At 49.2% G+C, this 21,515-nt stretch overlaps 2 protein-coding genes across 4 annotated transcripts in view; one reads left to right on the top strand and one right to left on the bottom strand.

Moving 5' to 3' along the window:
- Window positions 1–437: 437 nt before the first annotated feature.
- On the bottom strand, window positions 438–19,537 carry RSPH1 (radial spoke head component 1). Of its 2 annotated transcripts, XM_084754152.1 has the most exons (9): window positions 19,401–19,537; window positions 15,778–15,891; window positions 15,570–15,675; window positions 10,625–10,715; window positions 10,035–10,170; window positions 6,871–6,942; window positions 3,624–3,783; window positions 2,917–3,051; window positions 438–642 (listed from the first exon to the last, which is right to left on the bottom strand). In XM_084754152.1, the coding sequence occupies exons 1-9, from the start codon at window positions 19,452–19,454 to the stop codon at window positions 599–601; spliced, it is 912 nt and encodes a 303-aa protein (XP_084610278.1). In that variant the 5' UTR covers window positions 19,455–19,537; the 3' UTR covers window positions 438–598. The 2 variants fall into 2 exon arrangements, with proteins under 2 accessions (XP_084610278.1, XP_084610279.1); XM_084754153.1 differs by lacking the exon at window positions 15,778–15,891 and having other exon boundaries at window positions 19,401–19,519.
- SLC37A1 (solute carrier family 37 member 1) overlaps window positions 19,367–21,515 on the top strand; it is a 60,534-nt gene continuing 58,385 nt past the window's right edge. The window contains exon 1 of one of the 2 annotated variants that reach the window (XM_084754144.1): window positions 19,367–19,501. The gene's annotated coding sequence lies outside the window, so the exon portion shown is untranslated. The remainder of the gene's footprint in view (window positions 19,502–21,515) is intronic. The other variant, XM_084754151.1, reaches the window with a different exon arrangement.

The following is a 21,515-nucleotide window of genomic DNA, read 5'->3' as shown; positions in this document are numbered from 1 at the left end:
TAATGAGATCTGATGCCCTGTCCCGGCTTGCAGGTGTACCTGCAGGCAGAGCACTATATACATAATATATGAATACATTGTTTTTTTAAAAAAAAATTTTTTTAAAGAATTTCTGATTTAGGCCCCAGGAACAACGCTGGGAGGGAAAGGAGACACCAGGTGTGACACTTGACCATGAGCTAGGCAGGAACCTGAAGAGGGCGCCCACTGCTAACGCCGCCCATGAGTGGCCTTGCTCAGCCTGTGGCAGGGATCATGTCGGGGTCCCGGAGTCCACGGAGAGGGTGGGGGATGGTGGCAGATGGTGCTTGTTACAGAGCCCGGGGCACACTCCAGAGGAAGTGTTTCACCAGAAGTTCACACCCCTTCACCCTCTCCGTGGAGTGAGGACCACGAGCAGTTGGAAACCAATTCACAGAAGCTGTGGCGGAGGCTCCTTCGCAAACACCAAACACCCGGGAGAGGTTTATTTCCAACCACAAAACAACTTAACAACTGAGAGAGAAAGATTGACTGACAGCCAGCCAGCTGGCACCAGCCCCAGCTGTTAACTAAGGTGCTGCTGGGGTGGCTGTGTTCTTCTTCCTCTGCCTTCATTTTACTCCTGAAGCTCTGACTGTTCTTCGTCAAAGTTTGCGTTTCCTGGGAAGAAGAGAAAACACCAGAGCAACATAAAGGTCAATGATTAAAAAAAAAAAAAAAAGGAGTGCAACTATTTAAGCATTTAGCCCCTCCCAGGCCATTTCCTGCTGGTGTTCAGATCTCTGGGACAAGCTCCTGAGCTCCCTCTTACCCAGGGGACCAGCCATCATCCACTCAGCCCAGGCTTGAACAACCAGCCTGAGGCTTATGCTTCCCTGAGGTCTCTGTCACACAAACAGAGCTGAAGATCCATAGTCCAAAGGCCCCACCATGTGATGTCAAGAAGGAACGCACGAGGAAGCTGAGGCCTCATCCCCTCCAACTCCTCCCCCCACCCCCTGAAGTTTCCTCTGGCCTCCATTTTGCCCCATCTCACTGCCTCTCAGCCTCTCCACTCAGCCAGAGCTGACCCTTCCAGGAACTACTTCCTGTTCCTGTTCCGGATCGCCTCTCTGGGCAACATGGTGACAGTCCCGGATGCTCTATAGTGATTGTGGGCATGGGTGGCTCCGGATGAGATCCCTGCCCCTCCACCGGACACTGAGTGTGCCCGGCGAGCTCAGGGTGTATGCACACGTGCTGTGAAACATGCCGGCTTTTAGGAACCCAAATGAAGGACGCAGGGCTGCCACTGTTCTAAGTGCCCACAGGACCCTGCGGGCAACGGCACCTGTGAGGCACCCTTCTTACCCGTCTTATGGAATGAGAGGTTAAAGGTAAGGGTTCCACCGGAGCCCACTCAAAGGATGCTGCCTCTCAGGTGCGTTGTTGTTTCCCGTTAACTACTGCTAAAAAATCTTAACGCTGTGTGTGTGTTCCCACCAGTTACACAGAAAACTAGTTTTGCCTGGTTTTGTTGTTTCAGATATTTTCTAAAGACTAGGAAATACATTCATTCTTAATTTACAACCGAAATTGAACCAAAGGGAGCCCCGAGGTGGTTTGAATACAAATGCCCCCCCACCCCCCCCCACCCCCCGCCACCACCCGCCATAGATTCAAGTGTTTGAATGCTTGGCCATAGGGAGGGGCACTGTTAGGAGGTGTGGCTTTGTTAGAGGAAGTGTGTCACTGTGGAGGCGGGGCTTTGAGGTCTTAAATGCTCAAGCTATGCCCAGTGTGAAACACAGTCAGTCTCCTCTTGGCTGCCTTCAGATCAGGACACAGAACTCTCGCTCCTCCGGCGCCATGTCTGCCTGCACCCCGCCATGCTTCCTGCCATGACGATAACAGGCTAAACCTCTGAGACTGTGAGCCAGCCCCAGTCAAATGTTTTCCTTTGTAAGAGTTGCCTTGCTCATGGTGTCTCCTCACAGCGATAAAACCCTAACTAAGACAGGCTCCATAAGCTCCAAAGCGAGTGGCACCATAGGGAAGTGTGGCTTTGTTGGAAGAGGCGTGGCCTTGCTGGAGGAAGTGTGTCACTGGAGATGGGCTTTGAGGTTTCAGAAGCTCGAGGTAGGCCCAGGGTCTCTCTCTTCCTGCTGCCTGCTGATGTTGTATAATCTTGTGTGCACCATGCTTCCCGCTGTGATGACCATGGACTAAACCCCCTCTAAACTGTAAGCCAGCGCCAATTAGGTGCTTTCCTTTATAGGAGTTGCTGTGGTCATGACATCTCTTCACTCTAAGACAATACTGCTACCTTTAGCCAGGGGATCAGGCAGCCTGGCTGAGGCAGCCCAGTCTGTCCCTAAGAACAAGGTCGGATTTATCTCAGGAGATGAGCACCCCAACCTGATGGAATCAAAGGAGTCCCTGTGGGGAAAGATTTTCAAAGATGCCAGGAGCAGGCCGGGCGTGGTGGTGCACACCTTTAGTCCCAGCACTTGGGAGGCAGAGGCAGGTGGATCGCTGTGAGTTCGAGGCCAGCCTGGTCTACAAAGCGAGTCCAGGACAGCCAAGGCTACACAGAGAAACCCTGTCTCGAAAAACTAAAAAAAAAAAAGATTCCAGGAGCCTCACGTGGGTTCCCAGCTCTGTGGGCTGCAGAGATAGAAGTTGCCAGAAGGCCACTCTAAACCACTTCAGCAGAACTGTTCCGGACCATATTTAGTCCCGGTTGAGAACCAGTTACGGCAGTCCGGTTCCTGCCGTGGTCAGGCCCCACTGGAAACAAGCTGGATTTCAGGTCAACTGGCCTCCCCTGGCTCATTCAGGTCCCTCACCCCAGCCTGAGGATAGTATGGTGGAGGAAGAAGACGCCTGCTCCTCATAGGGTACGTAGCTGGCCTCACACTGGCTTTGTCCACCCTGCAGGGTGTGTTTTCTTACCCTGGTCCATGTCGTAACTGTCGTCCCGGCTCTCCTGCCTGAACGTGTCTATGTCTTCCTCGCCAAGCCTCGTCTCCACCTCACCCTCAAAACCTTCTCCCAGACCCTGGGTCTCCTCTGAGGTTTCACCCACACCTGGGATGAAGACAATGGCAGATGGTAGAGTGAGGTCACCAAGGAACATGAGTGCAGGCCTTTGTGTCAGGTGGCCCTCCTGATCTGTCCAGACATGTCCCCTGCTCCTGAGAACGGGGCCTCCTTTCCCAAACCCCAAGTTCTAGCCCAGATGTGACGATCAGATCACCCCACCCCATCTCTCAGCTTTATTGGCAAGACCGCCATACAGTGGATACAGAGAATGCTGCCCCCATCCTTTTTCCAATGTGGACATGTGACCCCCCCACTTGCTATTGGCTGCCCAACCCAAGTCATACCCACAGCTAGGCACTGCCAAGTGAGCTGTAGAGCTATTGGAGAATCCTCTGGGGATGCTTTGGCCTGCATTGTAGATGGACACTCATTCTATATGGTTGGTCTTCATTCTTCCCCTATAGACCCTGGGAGACTCCCATCCCAGACACTTGCCCTTATAGCATCCTGCACCCAAACAGACCCAGAGAGACCAGCTACGACAAGCCTGAGGACAGGTGTGCATGGACCCGACAACCCTGAGATGCTTGCCCTGACAACCATGGGGTGTTGGGTACCAGAAGTTCCCGCCGCTTCTTCCTGGCCTGGTCCCTCGGCAGGAGGCTGCTCTGTAGAGAGGGTTGGAGTCCACAGAGCCAATTCTGTGATTTTGAGAGCTTTCCACTTTGGAATGATATTCGCTAATGTCTCTTCCTCCTCCTCCTCTTCTCCTCTTTCCTATTTTAAATGAAAAAAAAAAATACAAAGTCATCCCCTTTGCTATTATTTGGCCTAGAATATTAAATAGCAACAGGGAAAAGACAGAGACTGGCTCTGAACCGGGACTTGAGCTTGTCTGCAGCACTTTCCCTGACCAGAACAATTGTGGCGTCCGGTGGCATCGTCTAAGGGATGAAGGCAGATCCTGCACGAGTCGGACAAGGGTAGAACCAGGACACTGTGAGAGGCTTTCAGGCTCCGCACATTGTCCCACAGCAGCTAAGAATAACCAAGGAGACCAGCTTTCCAAACCTCGCTACCCTCTCTGGCCTCAAGCTCATCTGTATAAATCATAAAGCAACACCCACTTAAGTAGAGTCCCAAGAAGCTCCTGAGATGACCACATGGTGGCAGGGAAGTGCATAAAAACAGGGGCTCTCCTGTCATGAGCCCAGAGATCATAATCAGAAAAAGTGAGCTGATAGGTCAACACTGGTAAACGTGTACTTCCTGTGGGGATTGGAGCCAAGGTGTGTCAACTTCTTTTTTTCAAACATATCTGTCAATTCAATTCTGTAGCTTCTAAAAAGTTCCAAAGATCCGAACATCCACCTAAAAAGTCTGTGGAGTCTCGTGGGCTCAGGTGGAAACAAATCTCAGCAAAGCCACTCAGAAATAAACTCTTTCATTTGGTCCCCAAAGTTCTGAGTTCCTCCACCCATAGAGTGACACAAGGATTCACGAACAGGGGTAGCCAAGGCTGCCCTGCCTCAGAGTCACCCAGAAGGCTCTCCAGAACACACATGCTGGCCCCCCACCCACACTGCTTCTAACTCAGCCAGTCAGGGCTGGAGATGAATAATTTGCATAGGTTCCCAAGTGAGCCTGAGGCTGATGAGCCTAGGACCATACTCTGAGGACATCTCCAAAGGGCAATAAATGACCTTCCCCAGGTGGCATATGTCCTTTCCTTCAGCTGATGGCATCTACAGCTGATGGCGCATAAACGGAGTCCCTCGAAGGGACTGACCCCCTCTCACTAGGAAAGCCACAGAGCTCTATCTAGGTTTCCCAGAACCCCGAACCCCACATCATACCCTGCTGCCTGGTCCTGGCTTAGGCCGGTCCCAGCTTCAGAGCTGTCACAGCGCAAGTGACCTGTTTCTACCCAATCCTGATTCCTTCACAGTTGACCTCAAGGTCAACCCCCAACAAAGCATGCATGCATGCATGGCTCAGAGTGTTGGAGGCTGACTTCCCATGTTATGAAATGAACTGTGCCTTACCCCCAATGATGTGATTTTGCCCTAGCCCCCCAGGACCTTAGAACACAACCTGGTTGAAGATTAGGTGATCCAAGTAAAAATGAGGTCCTACAAGGTAGGTATTTTAGTTCCTTTTGTATAACTGTGAAAGAGCAATTTAAAAGAGGAAAGGATTGTTTAGGCTCAGTTTCAGAGGGCTCAGAACCATCACAGTAGACAGTTTACATCACAGTCCACAGGAAACAGAGATGGAAGCAAACAGGAAAGGGCCAAAGGGGAGATGCAGCACCCTAAAATATACCCCTGAGTACCCCAAGATGCACCCTTCTTTGTTTCCACCTGAGTCCATGAGACTCCACAGACTTTTTAGATGGATGTTCGGATCTTTGGAACTTTTTAGAAGCTACAGAACTGAGTTCACAGATATGTTTGAAAAAAAGAAGTTGACACACCTTGGTGCCAGGCCTTGCAGGAAGTACACGTTTTACCAGTGTTGACCTATCAGCCCTCTTTTTCTGACACATTCCCTCCAACTGGGGGTGGGGGTGGGGGACACAGCAGGGTGCTTTCCATTTAAACCAGAACAACTGGTAATGTGAACATGTCAAGGAGACTCCCCTAAAATGCTTCATTTAAGTGAAAAGCAAAAATGTCGAGCCAAGAAGGAAGAGACCTGATACTGGGGGAGGGGGGGAAGAAAGAGGGGGAGGGAGGGAAGGGAGGGGGAGGGGGAGAGGGACAGGGAGGGGGAGGGGGAGAGGGAGAGGGAGAGGGAGAGGGAGAGGGAGAGGGAGAGGGAGAGAGAGAGAGAGAGAGAGAGAGAGAGAGAGAGAGAGAGAGAGAGAGAGAATAAGAACATTCAATTAACTCTTATTTTAGTTATGTTACCACTGTTCTGTTTTATTAATTGTTATTGTCACCTCTTACTGCACCTGCTTGTATGATCCGGTACTATCTACTGTGATATATATATATCTTTGTTGGAGAGTCAGCTTACAATAGAGGTCCAGTTCAGCAGGGACTTCCATGCAGCTTCAGGGACCAAGGAGAAAATAAAGGCACAACCTGATGCTTTCTTCTGGCTGCATTCAGACACTCCCTTAAAGCTCTGATTGGGGCTGAGCTGCACTGAGGTTCAGCTGGCTCTGCCTGCTCTACTGAATCCTGACTCAGAAAGGTGGGACTCCCAGACCAGTGGTTCTCAACCTTCCAAACACTGCCACCCTTTAAAACAGTGCCTCATGTCGCGGTGACCCCCAGCCATTAAATTATTTTCACTGCTACTTCATAACTGCAATTTTGCTACTGTTACAGATCATAAATGTTAATATATGACATGCAGGATATATGATACTCAAACCCTGTGAAAATTTCCTTGGACCTCTAAAGAGATCTCAATCCATGGCCTGAGAACTGCTGTTCTAAATGCTAGCCAGAACACATCAGGAGCATACACACAGACATCCCTTCACACACATCTGTCCCTGAAAGCCTAACGACGGCAATATTGGTGCCAGCAGAGAACAGCACTAACATCCATGTTAACTGTCACAGAGGAACTTGATTACTAACTGGGCTTTAAGAGCAGGCCCGCGGGACATGACAGCCGCCTGACATTGTGCTGGTGGTTTACAGCATCCAGAAGCCATTCTGGGACTGACACCTGCCGGAACTCAGGGTTAGCCAGGGCAGGCATTGTGAAATGACATCAATGCGTTAAGCAGCCCGAGCTGCCTAGGAGCATGCTCAAAGCCAATCACCTTTCATCTAGTGGGATCAATGTGGCAGGACAGATGTTTAGCCCCTGGAGACAAGAGACCACACAGACTCTTCAACTTACCAGATCTGTTAGGCGATATTCACCATGCTGTTCGCATCCGATGTCAAATATGTACTTTCCAGAGCCGACAGGCTACGGGGAAAAAGGAGCTCAATGCACTTTATTCTTCAGGGTCAACATTGACCAGAAAGTACAAAACACTTCCTAAGCGCTGTGTCCCGAAAGCCCACCCCGAATGACCTCACCATGCAAAGTCTGAGTGGGGTCACAAAACATTTTTGTCAACTGACAGCTAGCAGAACTGCTAGAGGTTTTATTTTTGTTCAGAACCTGTAAAAAGCCAGTGCCTATGGCCAGGCTAGCTAGAGAGAGGCCACTTCCTGTCTTTGTCATAACACCAAATTTAGTGCAAAGCAGGGACCTGGGTGTCAAATTTAAGTCATCAGGCTTGACACTGGGTACCAGTACCCACTAATCCATCTTACTGGCCCCATGAGATTTTTTTTTTTAACAAAAACCCTGATCACAGTTACATGCACCATCGCCACTTTGACTTAGGAATGTGAACCACTCCTCAGATTTACAAATGTTTTCCTATGTCACCAGCTGTCAACCTGATATTTGATGTCACCTTGGACCATGAATTATAGCTTGCTTTACTTGCTTACTGATGTTGACCGTTGCTGTGTGACACTCTTCCTTGCCCAAGCCCTAGTGTGAAGGTGTTGTTTCGTTGTCTTTTGACATATATCTCACTCCACAGCTCAGGCAAGCTCAAAGTCTTCCGCCTCTGGTCTCAGATGAGACTCTGGGCCTACACCACCATGCTGTGCTTTCAATTTTCTAGTCATCGTGCTTCTTATGAAATTAAATCTATTTTTTCCTTTGTGAGTCTGCTTAGGGAATCTTTTTCCTCATCTCTGCATGTGTTGATCGTCACCTATTTTCATTAGCTTTGTCCGTGGTCACATTTAAATATTCCTTCTAGGGAAAATACCTTTCTTTGCTGAAAGACAAACTAATTTTTGCTGTCCCCTATCCCTTTTTATAAAGTGGTGAAACACAACAGAGACTTTTAAAATGTGACCGTTAGCAGGTCCCTTAGCCACCAGTTACCGGAAGCATCTGTACCCCTCTGAGAGTGCCCAGTGATGTGATTTGGGGTGGGCTTATCTAATTATCTAGTCTCTTAGCCCATCATAGCCCTTCATTTCTTCACTAATCACCAGCGATGCCCTGCTGCAGTGTTTGATGACTGTATCCCCTTCTGGTCTGCCTCCCGTCTGCATCCCGCCTCGTCCTGTTTTAATGACTTGTCAGCAAGGACAGGGATGGGAAAATGTCTGAGAAACACTAACCTGCGCTAAGAGGGTGAAAGATGCCCGACCCAGCCTGTAGCCAGAGAAACACACAGTTTAAGGGGGCAGGGAGGAAGGGGGAGAGAAGGAGAGAGGGAGAGGGACAGAAAGACAGAGAGAGAGAGAGAGAGAGAGAGAGAGAGAGAGAGAGAGAGAGAGAGAGAGAGAGAAGCCATGTTTGCACATTAGATTTGAGGAAAACAACAACAACAACAACAACAACAACAACAACAACAACAACCAAACACCAAAGGTTGTAGCTGATAAACTGAATGTCGTGAGAGAACCTGTGATGGAAACTCAAGTTCTATTGTTGGTGAGGGAATAAATTTGTGCAGCTTTTCAAGACAATGGATGGGTGTTTGTGGTGTCTCAAAGTGCCAGCCCTTGACATTCAGCCAGCCAGTTTTCTAGCTGTGATGGCTCATCCTGACTGACACTTGACACACTTGTGATGAAGGAGCCTATGCTAAAGAAGTGCCTTCATCAGACTGGCCAGTTGGGCATATTCCTAAATGTTAAGTAATGTAGGAGGGGCTCAGTCCACCATGGGCAGAACCATCCCCAGGCTCAGTCCACCGTGGGCAGAACCATCCCCAAGTAGAGCTGTATAGGAAAAGTAGCAAACACCACAGTAAGCAGTGTCTCTCCGTGGTCTCCATTTTAAGCTCCTGCCCCGTGGAGTCCCCACCCTCCTTCAGGTCCTGAGCTGATTTCCCTCAAAGGTGGACTGGGGGGGGGGGCACTTCTCTGTGGTTTTATTCCACGTGCCCAGATGTGCGAGATGGTAGTAGACGTACCTTTGTGTCCTAGTACCTCATGAACTCTCAAGACTGATTCTGTGTAAGTGGGTGTGTAAGTGTGTGTGTGAAGGTGGTGTGTGTACAGAGGTCCTGAGAGAGGAGCAAGGGAAGAGCAGCAAAGGGGGAAGGGGAAACCCTAGCATAAGACTTTTTTACCAAATGGCAGAGCAAAGCCTCCAGGCTTACTCTCCCTTTCAGACCATCTAGTCTGGCATATTGATTTCTCCAACAGTTAAGGCTCGAGTTACACGTAAATGAAACGGAGCATTAGGAAAGTCAAGAGGCATACCCCACACCAACTTCCATACCGGTGTACTCAATAAACTCTCTTCTAGGGAGTCTCCCTCCAGCCCTGACCCATTGGTTCATTGCCCCATGAATGCCTGGGCACAAGGCTCACAGTTACTGAGTTCCCCCTCGTCCTCTTCACTTTGCACAAAACAACAACCAAAGCCAGAGCCCAGCAAAAAGAAGCATCCAGTGACAATGTGGAGCTCAGCCTCAGTAGGGCGGTGGTGGCGCATACCTTTAATCTCCGCACTCGGGAGGTAGAGGCAGGCAGATCACTGTGAGTTCGAGGCCAGCCTGGTCTATAAAGTGAGTCCAGGACAGCCAAGGCTACACAGAGAAACCCTGTCTCGAAAAACCGAAAATAAATAAATAGAGAGAGAAGAAAAGAAAATAAAATGTGGGAGATCTCCAAAACCAGTGGGAGTGTTCTGAACTCCTAAAGCCCTTCCCCAACCAGAAGTAGCAGGCTGGCCTCTGGGATGAAGAGAGCCCAGGGGTCCCCCCTCCCACTCGACATGATTTACCAGAGGGCAGAACCACACATAGCCAGCGGAAGATGCCCTGGTTATCAAGGCCATTGGCCTTAATAGAAACACAAACTAGTGCTACCAAGGCCTGGGGAAACAGGCTCAGCTTTCTACACCCCAACTCCCACCCCGCTTTGTGTTCTGGTGGCATCAGAAGGGCTTGGAGTGGTACAGCTGCCCTCATCTGGTGGGAACAGAGGGACTCCTCTGAGTGTTTAGTGTTAGCATATGGCAGAATGACTTACGTTTTTGTTAATGAACTTGCCCTGGTACCTATGGTTCAGGTGGATAAGCTCGGCGGAACCTTCCTGCTGCCCGTTCACCCAGCTACCGACGTACTTACTGCCGGTGTCCGCGTACAAGTAGGTGCCTTGCCCGTGCCTAGTGAAAACAAGGCAAGGACACTTGGTCACTGTCTTCTATGGAGCACTGACCCTAGGACTAAGGGGGACCTGAGCAGAGGCCAGCTCCCAGGCCAACTTGTTTCCTGTATCTGTGTCCACTCGAAGGCTTGACGTGCCACCGACACATGGGGGCGTCAACAAAAACATGGGGCCAGCATCATCTAATGCATAGCGGCCAGCTGTCTGTGCATGAACCACTTTCCCCAGTCAGATGGAGCGCTGCTTGATCTCCATCCACTAGATTGGCTCTCTGCGTCTTCACTCCTCGGGGCTTATGGATGGAGGATCCCACTCTGAGGAGTCCCTCCTCTGTCTCTCTCATCAGCACCTCCCCCTACACACCTGCCCTACAGCATGGAACTGCCTTAAGTGGACATCATCCTGTTCTTCCACCACAGTTGGACCACCAAGACAGCAGGAAGGAGCCAAACCTTTGATGAGCGAACCACTCCCCCGTGTAGGTGTCATTATTGATGTAGTAGTACACGCCGTGACCATGCCTCTGGTCATCTGCCCACTCCCCTGCAAGGGACAACAAAGGAAAAGAACAGACTGACGCCATGGATCCTGCTAGCCCAGCAGGATCCAAGCAACATGCTCTGCAAGAGAGAACTTTGTAGTCGTAAGGCTAAGCCTGCTGCCTCTCTTCTCTGGAGTACCTCCAGCTCCGGCCTTTCCTCTCGTGCCAGCTTCGGGGGAGAGCTGGCTAAGGATGGCCAAGTTAGGAGCCAGGGGACACAGATCTGGATGATGCATGCATGTGATGTGAGTCCCAGGCACTTCCATGCTTCCACAGGTTAGCGGGCCCATGGTGAGGACTCAAACAAGCTTGTCTGACCCACTGCCATTGATCCCAGCCACACTCCATTAGCCTTGGAGGGGCTGCCTAATGGTCTAGCCTCAGCATTCACTCTGTCTCCCATCAGGGCACTTGGTTCCAAGGTTGCCCTCTTGCCAGCTCCTTTACTCTACCTTACACATGCCCTTTTCTTGCCTGGATGACCTGCCATTTCCCTTCCATGTGGATGGAAGCTGACAATCCCTCATGCACTTGACAGAAAATCCTAACCTTGGGAAAACAGCATAAAATCTGGAACACGGCTTGACAATAAGGTCATCAACGAACCGTGTTGTTAGCCAAAGGGGATTTGAAATAAGTCTCTCAAAAGCTCCTCAACTCTTTTTTGTTGTTGTTGTTTTTGGGTTTTTGTTTGTTTGTTTGTTTGTTTTCTGTTGTTCCTCAACTCTTATAGCTCACACTGGAAAGCAACCAATTAGAAGATTCTCAAGGTGGGCATGACCTAAAACCTCACATATGACCAATAGCAAACCAGCGCCAGGATGGAACTTTCTAGAATGGAACTATGAATAATTAAAAACCAATTGAGATCACTTTGTTTAAAGAGAAAGGGGCAATTTCCTCTTCTATTGTCTCTACAGAAAACAATGCAAACTGTTTACTTGTAGCAAAGAATATTGGCTAACACAGCCAGAAGATGCCTGCCTCACACGTAGGAGGCCCTGGATCCAATCCCAGTGCTAAAGAAAAGCCAAACAGTGGTGGAAGAAAGCTATTCTAGAATTCTACAAGGATGTCTGTCATTAATTAAAAATACACCCAGGATGCAGTCTTAAATTCTATGCTGTTTATGGTACTTAATTTTTTTAAAAAAAAATGTTATTTATTTCAATTTCCCATTACAAATAAAAAGTCATCTTTGTAGCAACTTCATATCTTTTTTCCTTAAAGAGGACCCTAGAATGTATAAAAACATCTGGCTTACACAAACACTAGAAACAGTTGCACATACACTATGCTAACAAAATGTTAATTATCCAAGCCATATTTCTGAGAACAAACCCCAAAGTTTACCCAAAAATGGGAAATCGATAGAAGTTTCCACACTTCTCCAATATTTACTTAACAATGACAACATTCTGGCTGCCTCGAGAGGCAGGGGAACGGCTACACATGTGGATGGCGCACGTCCCCCGCGAGCTTCCACCAGACGAAGGCAAAGGGCAGCACCTGGGTATCAGTATCCTGGGGCAGACGCAAGAACAGACCCTCAAAGGTGAACGAGACGTTAGCATGGGGCAGACTCGCCAAACAGACAGAGAGACAGGGATGGAGTTCCCTGTTACAAAGATCTAGGGGGTCCCCTAGGCTTTCACTGGCAGCATCGTGTCTGCATCTGCAGCATCCACCAGTTTCTGTGGTGAAATATTCCCACTGAGGCCAATTTGGAGCCGATTATGGAACTGCAAGAAGTGCAAAAGTGCAAAACTGGCTTCTGTGAGCTACTCAGAGCGGCTCCATCACACCCTGGGGGCCAAGCGGCACAGCTGGAAGAGTTACTTCATCTGGTTTCCTTTCCACCCAAGAAAAGAGCTTAGCAAAATGACCCATCTCTCTTCTCCTGACCCTGGGAGCTGGGCTCCAGGATGGTGTGAGAAGAAAAACATTGTGTATTTTGTAGCAACTTTTCAAAAGTGCAAGAGGACACTTAAGCTGGAAACACACCAGATTTTATGTTGCTGAGGACCCATGAGCCCACACTACACCACTTGAGAAACTTGTGGGAGGCTCCACCCAGTCCAGGAAGCCTTGTGCAATAAAGCGGGACTGCTTAGACAAAGGTGGCCGATACCAGTTGCAGGTGTCGATGGCCAGGAGTCAAGGCTTCTGAATTACACTTAGAAACATATTATTCCTGCTTTAAATTTGAATTTTACTTTTAAAAAAATTTTTTTTTTGAGCCAGATGTGATGGTGCACACCTTTAATCCCAGCATTCGGGAGGCAGAGGCAGGCAACTCGGTATGAGTTCAAGGCCAGCCTGGTCTACAAAGTGAATCCAGACAACCGTGGATAGATACATGAGACATTATCTCTAAAAAAACAAAAAAACGGAGGTGGGGGGAAGGCTTCTCTAAACTAGACCTTCTAGAACTCAGACTACATACCCTTTCATTTGACTGTCTATCGGTATGATTTGTAGCATCCTTTACAATAAACAAGTAACAGTGTTTCCAAGAGTCCTGCAAGCTGCAAGGGAAGCTCTTTAGACAGGAGACAGGGTTAGGGGAGACCTAGTTAGCACTGAACTGAAGTGTAAGCAGCCTGAGGACGTGTAGTGTGACCTCTGCATCTGAGTTGGGGGATAAGCCTTCCTTGAGGCTATGGTAGCTGGCGCCGTGACTGAACTGACTCCTTGGAAAGCCATTGTAGGCAGAGCTGGGAGAACTGCTTGGTATGGAGTCCCACACTTGAGCTCACAGGTCTTGTGACTAGACCACACTCATCAGTTGGTTCATCTCCACACAGGACGGCGCTGTACCCACACTTGGGTATATCTGACCAACAGGGCACCTCTTTTTTTTGCCTAATCTTTGCGCCTAAGTCTATATTAAAATATCTTTAATAAAAAATCCCCAACTCTGCTTCAAAGAAAGAATTCCCAAGCCCCTCCCTTTTTAATGTACTTCATGTGGACCTCAAATTGTATTAACATCTACACTCAGATCAAAAGTGGCGAGATGAGACTCACAGGGATCTGGGAAGAATTAAATTAAGCTCTAAATCAAATTGTTCAAAGCTCGTTAAAAAAGCAGATGGTGCTTCTGGTCAGCCAAGACTGCTAAGGTTTAGGAACAAAACAATTTAAATCCCACATCTAATACAGAGGGCATGGATTCCTCTACACCATCTCAGAGTCTGACAGAATCCTCTTACTTTGCTATCTGTTATTTTTAGGTTCCCCGCCCCCACCTCTGGAAGCATGGCAGGAAACTGCTGCGGTTTGGCTAGGTATCCCCCAAAATCAATGTATGGAAACTTGGTCCCCAACTATAGTACTTTTGGGAAGTGTGGAACCTTTGAGAGAGAGAACCAAGTAGAAGAAGTCAGGTCACTGGGGTCATGACCAATGCCCCCCAACCCCTCCCCCACCGTGTTTCCTGGCCACCATGAGGTGACAGCTGGGCCTATAACTCCAGTGCCATAGGCTCCAATACCCTTTTCTGTGGGCACTTAATGCAACACATTTCACTGGCATACATGCAGGTAAAACAGCCATGCATGTAAAGTGCCTGTACATATAAAATAAAAATAAACAAATCTTAAAACCTCTAGAATCAAAATAAGCCTTCCTTTCCTTGAAGATGAATATCTCAGGTATTAGTCATAGGAATACGGCTTGCATTTTAAGGATATGTCATCCTCATTAGAAAGCGATGCTGTCACACAAAGTAGTACATCGTGGCCCTTGCCAACAGCCAGCTATTCCCTTGAGGGAGGAAAATCTATAGGAATTGCACACAGTCTACTCCATCTGCATGCTATTAGTAAGAAAACGGAGACAAGAAGAGGTGACATGCACAGACAAGCCTACTGTGCCCATAGTTCAGGGCTGAAGGCACAGATCTTTCTGAAAATAGGATGCAAACCAAAAAACCCTTCTGGAGACAGGAGGAACAGGGAGTAGAAAAAACCCCAGACATTCAAATAAGCATACACTTCCTCAAGGTCCAACAGCCTACTTCCTGCCTTCTCCCTTCCTGGCTCTGGGATAATTAAACTTGTACCCAGCCAGGCGACAGTGGTACTTAGGGACCTGAGGTTCTTAGAAACAAGCTAAGCGTCTTCCTGAGGTGTGACATTAGCATGTAAGGAATCAAGAGACTGCAAAAGACATCATGCTGGGGCAAAATGCCTGGATAAAGGGACTCCAAGGTCTAAAGAAACATGACCATCGGAAGGGGGATTGAGGAAAGCCAGAAAACAACAAAGGCATCTTCAGAGGGAGGAAGCCACAGGCTGTCAGGGATGTAGACCACACCCAGAGTCTGTGCTCACCCAGCAAGGCCCTTTCACTTACTCTAAATCTCTGGCTCACAGTAGGGCATGTGCTGCCTGCAGGACCAGCCGTATAGGTAGACTAGTTAGATATTTAGCTACTTAAAATAATTCCTAGCTTCTATGGCCATACAGGAAGGAGCACAGTTTTTTGTTGTTTTTGTTTTTGTTTTGTTTTTTTGATGTTTTTTTTTTTCTGTTGAGTGGTAGATCTAGTGAACTTGAACCTTTCTTGTATACTTTAGTATCAGCAGACAAGTTTGATGACAGAAATAGCCTGTACAGAAGGAAAAGACAGGGCCGGGCATGGTGGAACAAGCCTCTGATGCTCAGCACTTTGGAGGCAGAGGCAGGTGGATCGCTGTCAGTTTGCCGCCAGCCTGGTCTACAAAGTGAGTCTAGGGCAGCCAGGGCTACACTGAGAAACCATGTCTCAAAAAACCAAAAAAAAAAAAAAAACCAACCAAACAAAAAACCTAAAAAGCAAAACACAACAAAAACAAAAAGACATCATGTTACCTTCGTATCTGGATCCATCTGGGTAGATGAAAGTACCTTGGCCATGCTTTTTATTTTTAATATATTCTCCGGTGTATCGGGCGCCATTCTTAAATTTGTAGACCCCCTGAAACATATGGATGATACAGTTCATATCGGTCTTGAGTCCCACAAGCACTAAGACAAGATATAATGAAGAAAACCAGCCTCCTGAGCCATCAATTCTCACGTGTCCGTTTCTTTTTCCAAACTCGTAGTGACCTTCGTATGTGTCCCCGTTGGGCAATCGCGCTTTCCCGTGTCCATGCCGTTCCCCCATTTCATTGCGTTCCCCCTCATACTCCTGGGGAGGAGAAAAGCAAGCTAACTGCGGCTGCTGTTCATTTGTGCCAAGCACGTGCCAAGCATTTTATAACAATTGTACCATTGGAGCCTTCCAACCCTGGGCACTGCATTTACCCATGACAGTGCACTGGTGAGGCAGGTAACCAAGCCCGGTAGGTGGTGTCCTGGTCCAAGGTCTCCATGTGCAGGTGACCATGGTGGGAGCCTCACTCCCTTCAGCATCTGAGAGTGTGCTTAGTGACCCTAATCTTGACATTGTAAACAGGAACCAATGTATGGAAAATGCTAGGTGTACTCTGTCATCACAGGAATGCACACGCAGGCGGTACAGGTCCCCAGCCTCACAGACCCCTCCCTGTTCACTCTCTCCATCATGGAGGACTTAAAGAACAAATGCCCTACAAGAAAGACTCTTCCTTCACTGGCTTTCTGGAGTGGTTGTTTTCTGCACAGGTCTGTGTCTTGCTGGGAAGTTCTGCTGCTTGGGGGCGGGGAAAGAGACATGGAGACTCTACCAATTTTACTTTCAAACTCTCTATCAAAGGACTTACAGACCCTAAGACTAGAGAGATGGTTCTGCAATTAAGAACACCGGCTAGGCCAGGCATAGTGGTGCACACCTTTATGACACCAGCACTCAGGAGACAGAGGCAGGCAGATTGCTGTGAGTTCGAGGCCAAACTGGTCTACAAAGTGAATTTAGGACAGCCAAGGCTACACAGAAACCCTGTCTTGAAAAACAAACAAAAACAACAACAACCAAACCAAACAAACAAAAACACCAGCTGGTCTCACAGAGGACCCAGGTTCAGTTCCCAGCACCCAAATGGTGGCTCACAATCATCTGTAACTCCAGTTCCAGGGGATTCAATACCCTCTTCTGGCATCCTCAGACTAAAAATAAACAAACATTTCTGCTGGGCATGGTGGCACACACATTTAATCCCAGCACTCAGGAGGCAGAGGCAGGCAGATCTGAGTTGGAAGGCAGTCTGGCCTACAAAGCAAGTCTAGGACAGCCAGCACTGTTACACAGAGAAACCTTGTCTCAAAAAACCATAAATAAAAGCCGGGCGTGGTGGCGCACGCCTTTAATCCCAGCACTCGGGAGGCAGAGGCAGGTGGATCACTGTGAGTTCGAGGCCAGCCTGGTCTACAAAGCGAGTCCAGGATAGCCAAGGCTACACAGAGAAACCCTGTCTCAAAAAGCAAAACAAACAAACAAAAAAACCATAAATAAACAAACCACTTCTAATCCAATCTGAAAGTGCTATGAATCTATCTTGTAAGTAGATTGGTGGTGGAGCTCAGTGTTAGTGGACTGCCTAGCATGTTTCACCCTACACACACACACACACACACACACACACACACACACACGACATTTGCAAGCAGTACCACTTGTAGGATCTGAAACAGGAGGATTGCAGAATAACTTGAGCCACGGAGTCCAAGGCCAGACCTGAGCCACAGAGCAAATCCCTGCCCCCACTCCAAAAACAGGTATATAAAAAAGTAATACGAGATTGCAATTTTCCCATTTCCCCCTATACATTATAAAATAAATGTTCTCTGGCTCATATACAGGGAATGATATAAATACATAATAAAATGGCCAGAGCTTTCAGTAGCGATACAACATGATTGTTTATAACATTGTGCTGCATACTTTGAACACACACAATAACATTTATTTAAAAATGTTAAGGCATGTTAGGTGCGGTGGTGCATGCCTGTATTCCCAGCAGTCAGGGAGGCAGAGGCAGGTAGGTCACTGTGAGTTCGAGGCCAGCCTGATCTACAAAGCGAGTCCAGAACAGCCAAGGGTACACAGAGAAGCCCTGTCTTGAAAAGCCAAAATAAATAATTTTTAAAGGAATGTTAAGACGTAATACATGGGCACGGATCTGTGTCTATTACAGATACCGGACATTTTCAGAAGCAAACCGGGAGACGTTTCTTGCCTTCTTCTGGCCCTTTTTAGCCCAGAAATTCCTGCCTAGAATATAAGCATCTGGCCCTACAAATTGGTCTCAGAGTTGTTCCAAACCACAGTGCGGCGGAGTGGATGAGAGTGGCCCCACACAACTTCTCAGCTCCCTGCGCCTGCCACTGCGCCATCACCTGGGCCTGCTGCTCGTTGCTGTGCCTCCTTGCCATGATGGGCCCTTCCCTAGTCCTCTGGAGCCGCAAGTACAAATCAACTCTTCCTCTCAGGATGGCCAGCACTGAGCTACAGGAATAGATCCCTTCTCCCATCTCAGGGACCTCCCAGTACACCCGGCACTGAGCAGTGGGAGTGGTTACACAGATAAATCCTTTAGGTTGACCCAAAGGCGATCTGCCATCATAACTACAGGCTTAAACATGTTACAGATCAGTAGGACCAGGCAGGGAACAAACTAGAAACCTTCATGGACAGGACTGTAAATCACGTATGAGCAGAAGCAGGCCACAAACTCGTGACACCTCTCTTGCTCACTCTGTGTGTGTGTGTGTGTGTGTGTGTGTGTGTGTGTTATGTACAGTATGGTGGATACATCCATGCGGTGTTTGCTCACGTGCACGTCCATCTATAGGGGCCTGTACCCCCCCCCCCCCCCCCCCCCCCCCCCCCCCGCCGCCGCCGAAGTGAGAAGGTCAGCTGGACTGAAAAGGAGGCAGCTCAGCCAGGACGCACTCACGTTACAATTTCAGATGAAATCCTAGCCTCGGGCTAATTACATGGAGACAGTGGAGGCTACATTTCACACCTCAGTCTGTCCTGTTTTTGTTTGTTTGTTTGCCCTAGCTCGTTGGTGTTGGGAGCACGTGATTCCCATTTCCGCATCTTCACACTGACCAGGCTGCTCCAGGGATTAGGGGACACAGAAGCTGAAGATCATGCCCAGGGGCCAGCGAAGAGCTCTGAGCTAGTGCCAACATTGCACTACAGAGGAGGGGCCGGGTTCTTCAGTTTGTTTTTGTTTTTGTTTTCTCAAAAACTCTTTCCTGCTCACACATAGCAGGCCTGTTCCCACTTTGTCAGCCAGGAGCGGTCACCCTCAGGTTTAAGGAGACACAGCAGGACCACAAGGCACTCAAGTAAGAGCGTATCACCGGCTGTGAGTCCCATGTCTCCCCTCTGCAATCTACACTAGGGAAGTGATTCCAGTGGCTTAGGACGGTTCAGAGAAACTGATTCCAGACCTACTTGGTGAGATCTTCAGAGCCTGGAGCACCCCAGCACCCTGCGGGAGTCGCCAGGAAGCAGCTTTCTCTATCCTTTTACTCACGCCCTCTGCCTAGAAATCTTCGCCTTTAATGGGAGGCGGGATAGGAGAGGGAAGGGGGGTGGAAACCAGACGTCACGGCGTTTCACCTTTCAGAGCGACTTCCTGGACGCTGCGCAGCCGGTGTGGCCGGCGTGGTCCTTTCCCCCGGGCCTCTCGGCCCTCTGGTCCTCATACCTCCCGCTCCAGAGCTGCGGAGCACCCCAGAAGTCCCTCCCTGGTCAAGAGCTCTCACCCCAAGATCGTTCTCTCCCTCCTCCTCTAACTCCTCGGATCCCAGGTCCGACATGATCTGGTTTCAGCCAGGATCGCCGGAGCAGCGTCTCTACCAAGCAGGTACCAGCCACCCCCACCCGCGTCCCGCGTCGCCATGGAGACGCCGCCCGCCCGCTTGGCTCTCTGCCTGGAGGGGTGGCGGGAAAGGGCCGGACAAGAGGCGTGGGAGGAGCCAAGGGGCTGGGAAAGTGTCCTAGCAACTGGAAGGACACCTCTGCCAATCGCCGCCCGGGAAGAGGGAGGGGCGGGACCTTGGCTGACTTGGTACCCTGGCAGACCTGGCCGGCTAACCTGGGCAGTGTCTCTGACCTCAGGAATGTCCTCAGTGATCTTGTTTGTGGGCACCTCGAGGAGCTACCTAAAAAGAGGATCCCTCAACTCTGGGCCCTGCCTCTCAGTCCCTTGGGTCCTCCAGGAATGCTGCGAGGACCCTTCCAGTTTCTTCTTCCAAGATGTTTGTGGTCTCCAGAGGCACGTACACTTGAGTCTTTTCTGTTTTCTGTCAACACACACACGTTGGAGCGATGAACTCTGACCTCTTAAGCAGATGCACGGACCTTAAGCAGATGCTCCTGCACACTGACCCGGATCAGGGTTTAGCATCTCAACCAACCCCTCCCTACTCAAGTGACTCCTGGGCTCTCACTCGCAGGTGACCCGTATTCATTCTGTGTCCTCTGGTGCCCGCAGGCTTGCTCTCAAATGCCCAGCCTCGCATGCCCACATCCAGGCCCGTTCATGCACACTGGTTCTCCCTTGCAGAAAGACACCCCCCCCTTTAGGTCCCTCCAGTGCCACATTCCACCCTGCAAGGCCCCTCTGGCTCCGCTTCTCCCTCCTATGCTGTTGTCTCAGGTTCACACCATCCTACAACTCCCCGACTAAGCCAGATTTTCTACCCCAGTACCTGGCCTCCTACCATCCTCACAGCTCCCTCTGTTCAGAAACCCAAACGCACACAGGCTCCCTCTGTGTCCCCAAGCTCCCCCTCCCTGTACTAGCTACACTGCAAACAAACCAATCCACTCAAGTCTCCAGTCCACTACTTCTGGCTTTGACATGGGCCATCCCAACCAGCTCCCTAACATAGCTACTTCCCCACACTGGAAAGTACACCAGCACACCTTTCATCGGAGATTGGCTAAAGAGCTGTCTCCCCAAACTGCTTCAGATACGGGATAAATATATCCTGGAGGAAGGAAAAGGGGCCTGGAGCCTGGACAGAATAAAAATGCTAATATGCAGCGTACTGATTGACACGTGTACACATTGGGCGCCAATTGCCACAGCCACAGCCGCAGCCACACCCTCACTGTAATCCCCTATATATGTGTGTGATTCTTAGAGTCTGTTCCTCACACTTCAAGTGAACTGTCCTTGTCACCGTGGTGGCTAATTTTGGTTGTCAACTTGACACATTCGGGAAGAAGGAATCTCAGTTGAGTGGCATCTTGGTCTGTGGGTATGTCTGTAGGGTGTTTTCTTACTTGCTAATTGGTGGAGGAGGGCCCGCCCACTGTGGGTGGTACCATCTCTAGGCAGGTGGGTCTGAGCTGTGTAAGGAGGTGCAGAGCAAGTCAGAGGAATTGAGCCATTAAGTGGTGCTCCTCCTTGGTCCCAGCTTTGGCCTTCGCTCTAGCTTCCCTGGATGACTGATTATGGTCTGCAACCTGTAAGCCAAATAAGGCATCCCTGTCCCCGAGTTGCTTTGGGTCATGCTATTTTACCACAGCAACAGAGAAGCGAAGCAGAACAGTTACCATGCTCTGTGGTGGGCTTTATACGTGAGCCTGCGGACCCTATGACCAGCATCTCAATAAGTCTGATCTGTTACATCCCACAGTGCTGAGGTTTAACGTTTCCTGCAGAATGCAGGCGTCATCAATTCATGCCAGTGACTTTTCACCACTGTGATAAAATACTCAAGGCCGCAGGTTAGGTCATGGTCCCAGAGCTTTTGGTCCGTGGGTTTGAGATCACTGTCAGCATTATCCGAACCCTGGTCATGAGGTCCGCCTCCGGGTCTGAACACTCTCTGAGTAATGGGGAAGTGAATTAATTAACTTTTTTATCT

Source organism: Acomys minous, assembly GCF_964271855.1.
Source record: "Acomys minous genome assembly, chromosome: 13".
In the NCBI taxonomy this organism is placed as follows: Eukaryota; Metazoa; Chordata; class Mammalia; order Rodentia; family Muridae; genus Acomys; species Acomys minous.
The sequence above is the reverse complement of the archived record's forward strand: the minus strand, read 5'-3'. Positions and strand labels throughout refer to the sequence as shown.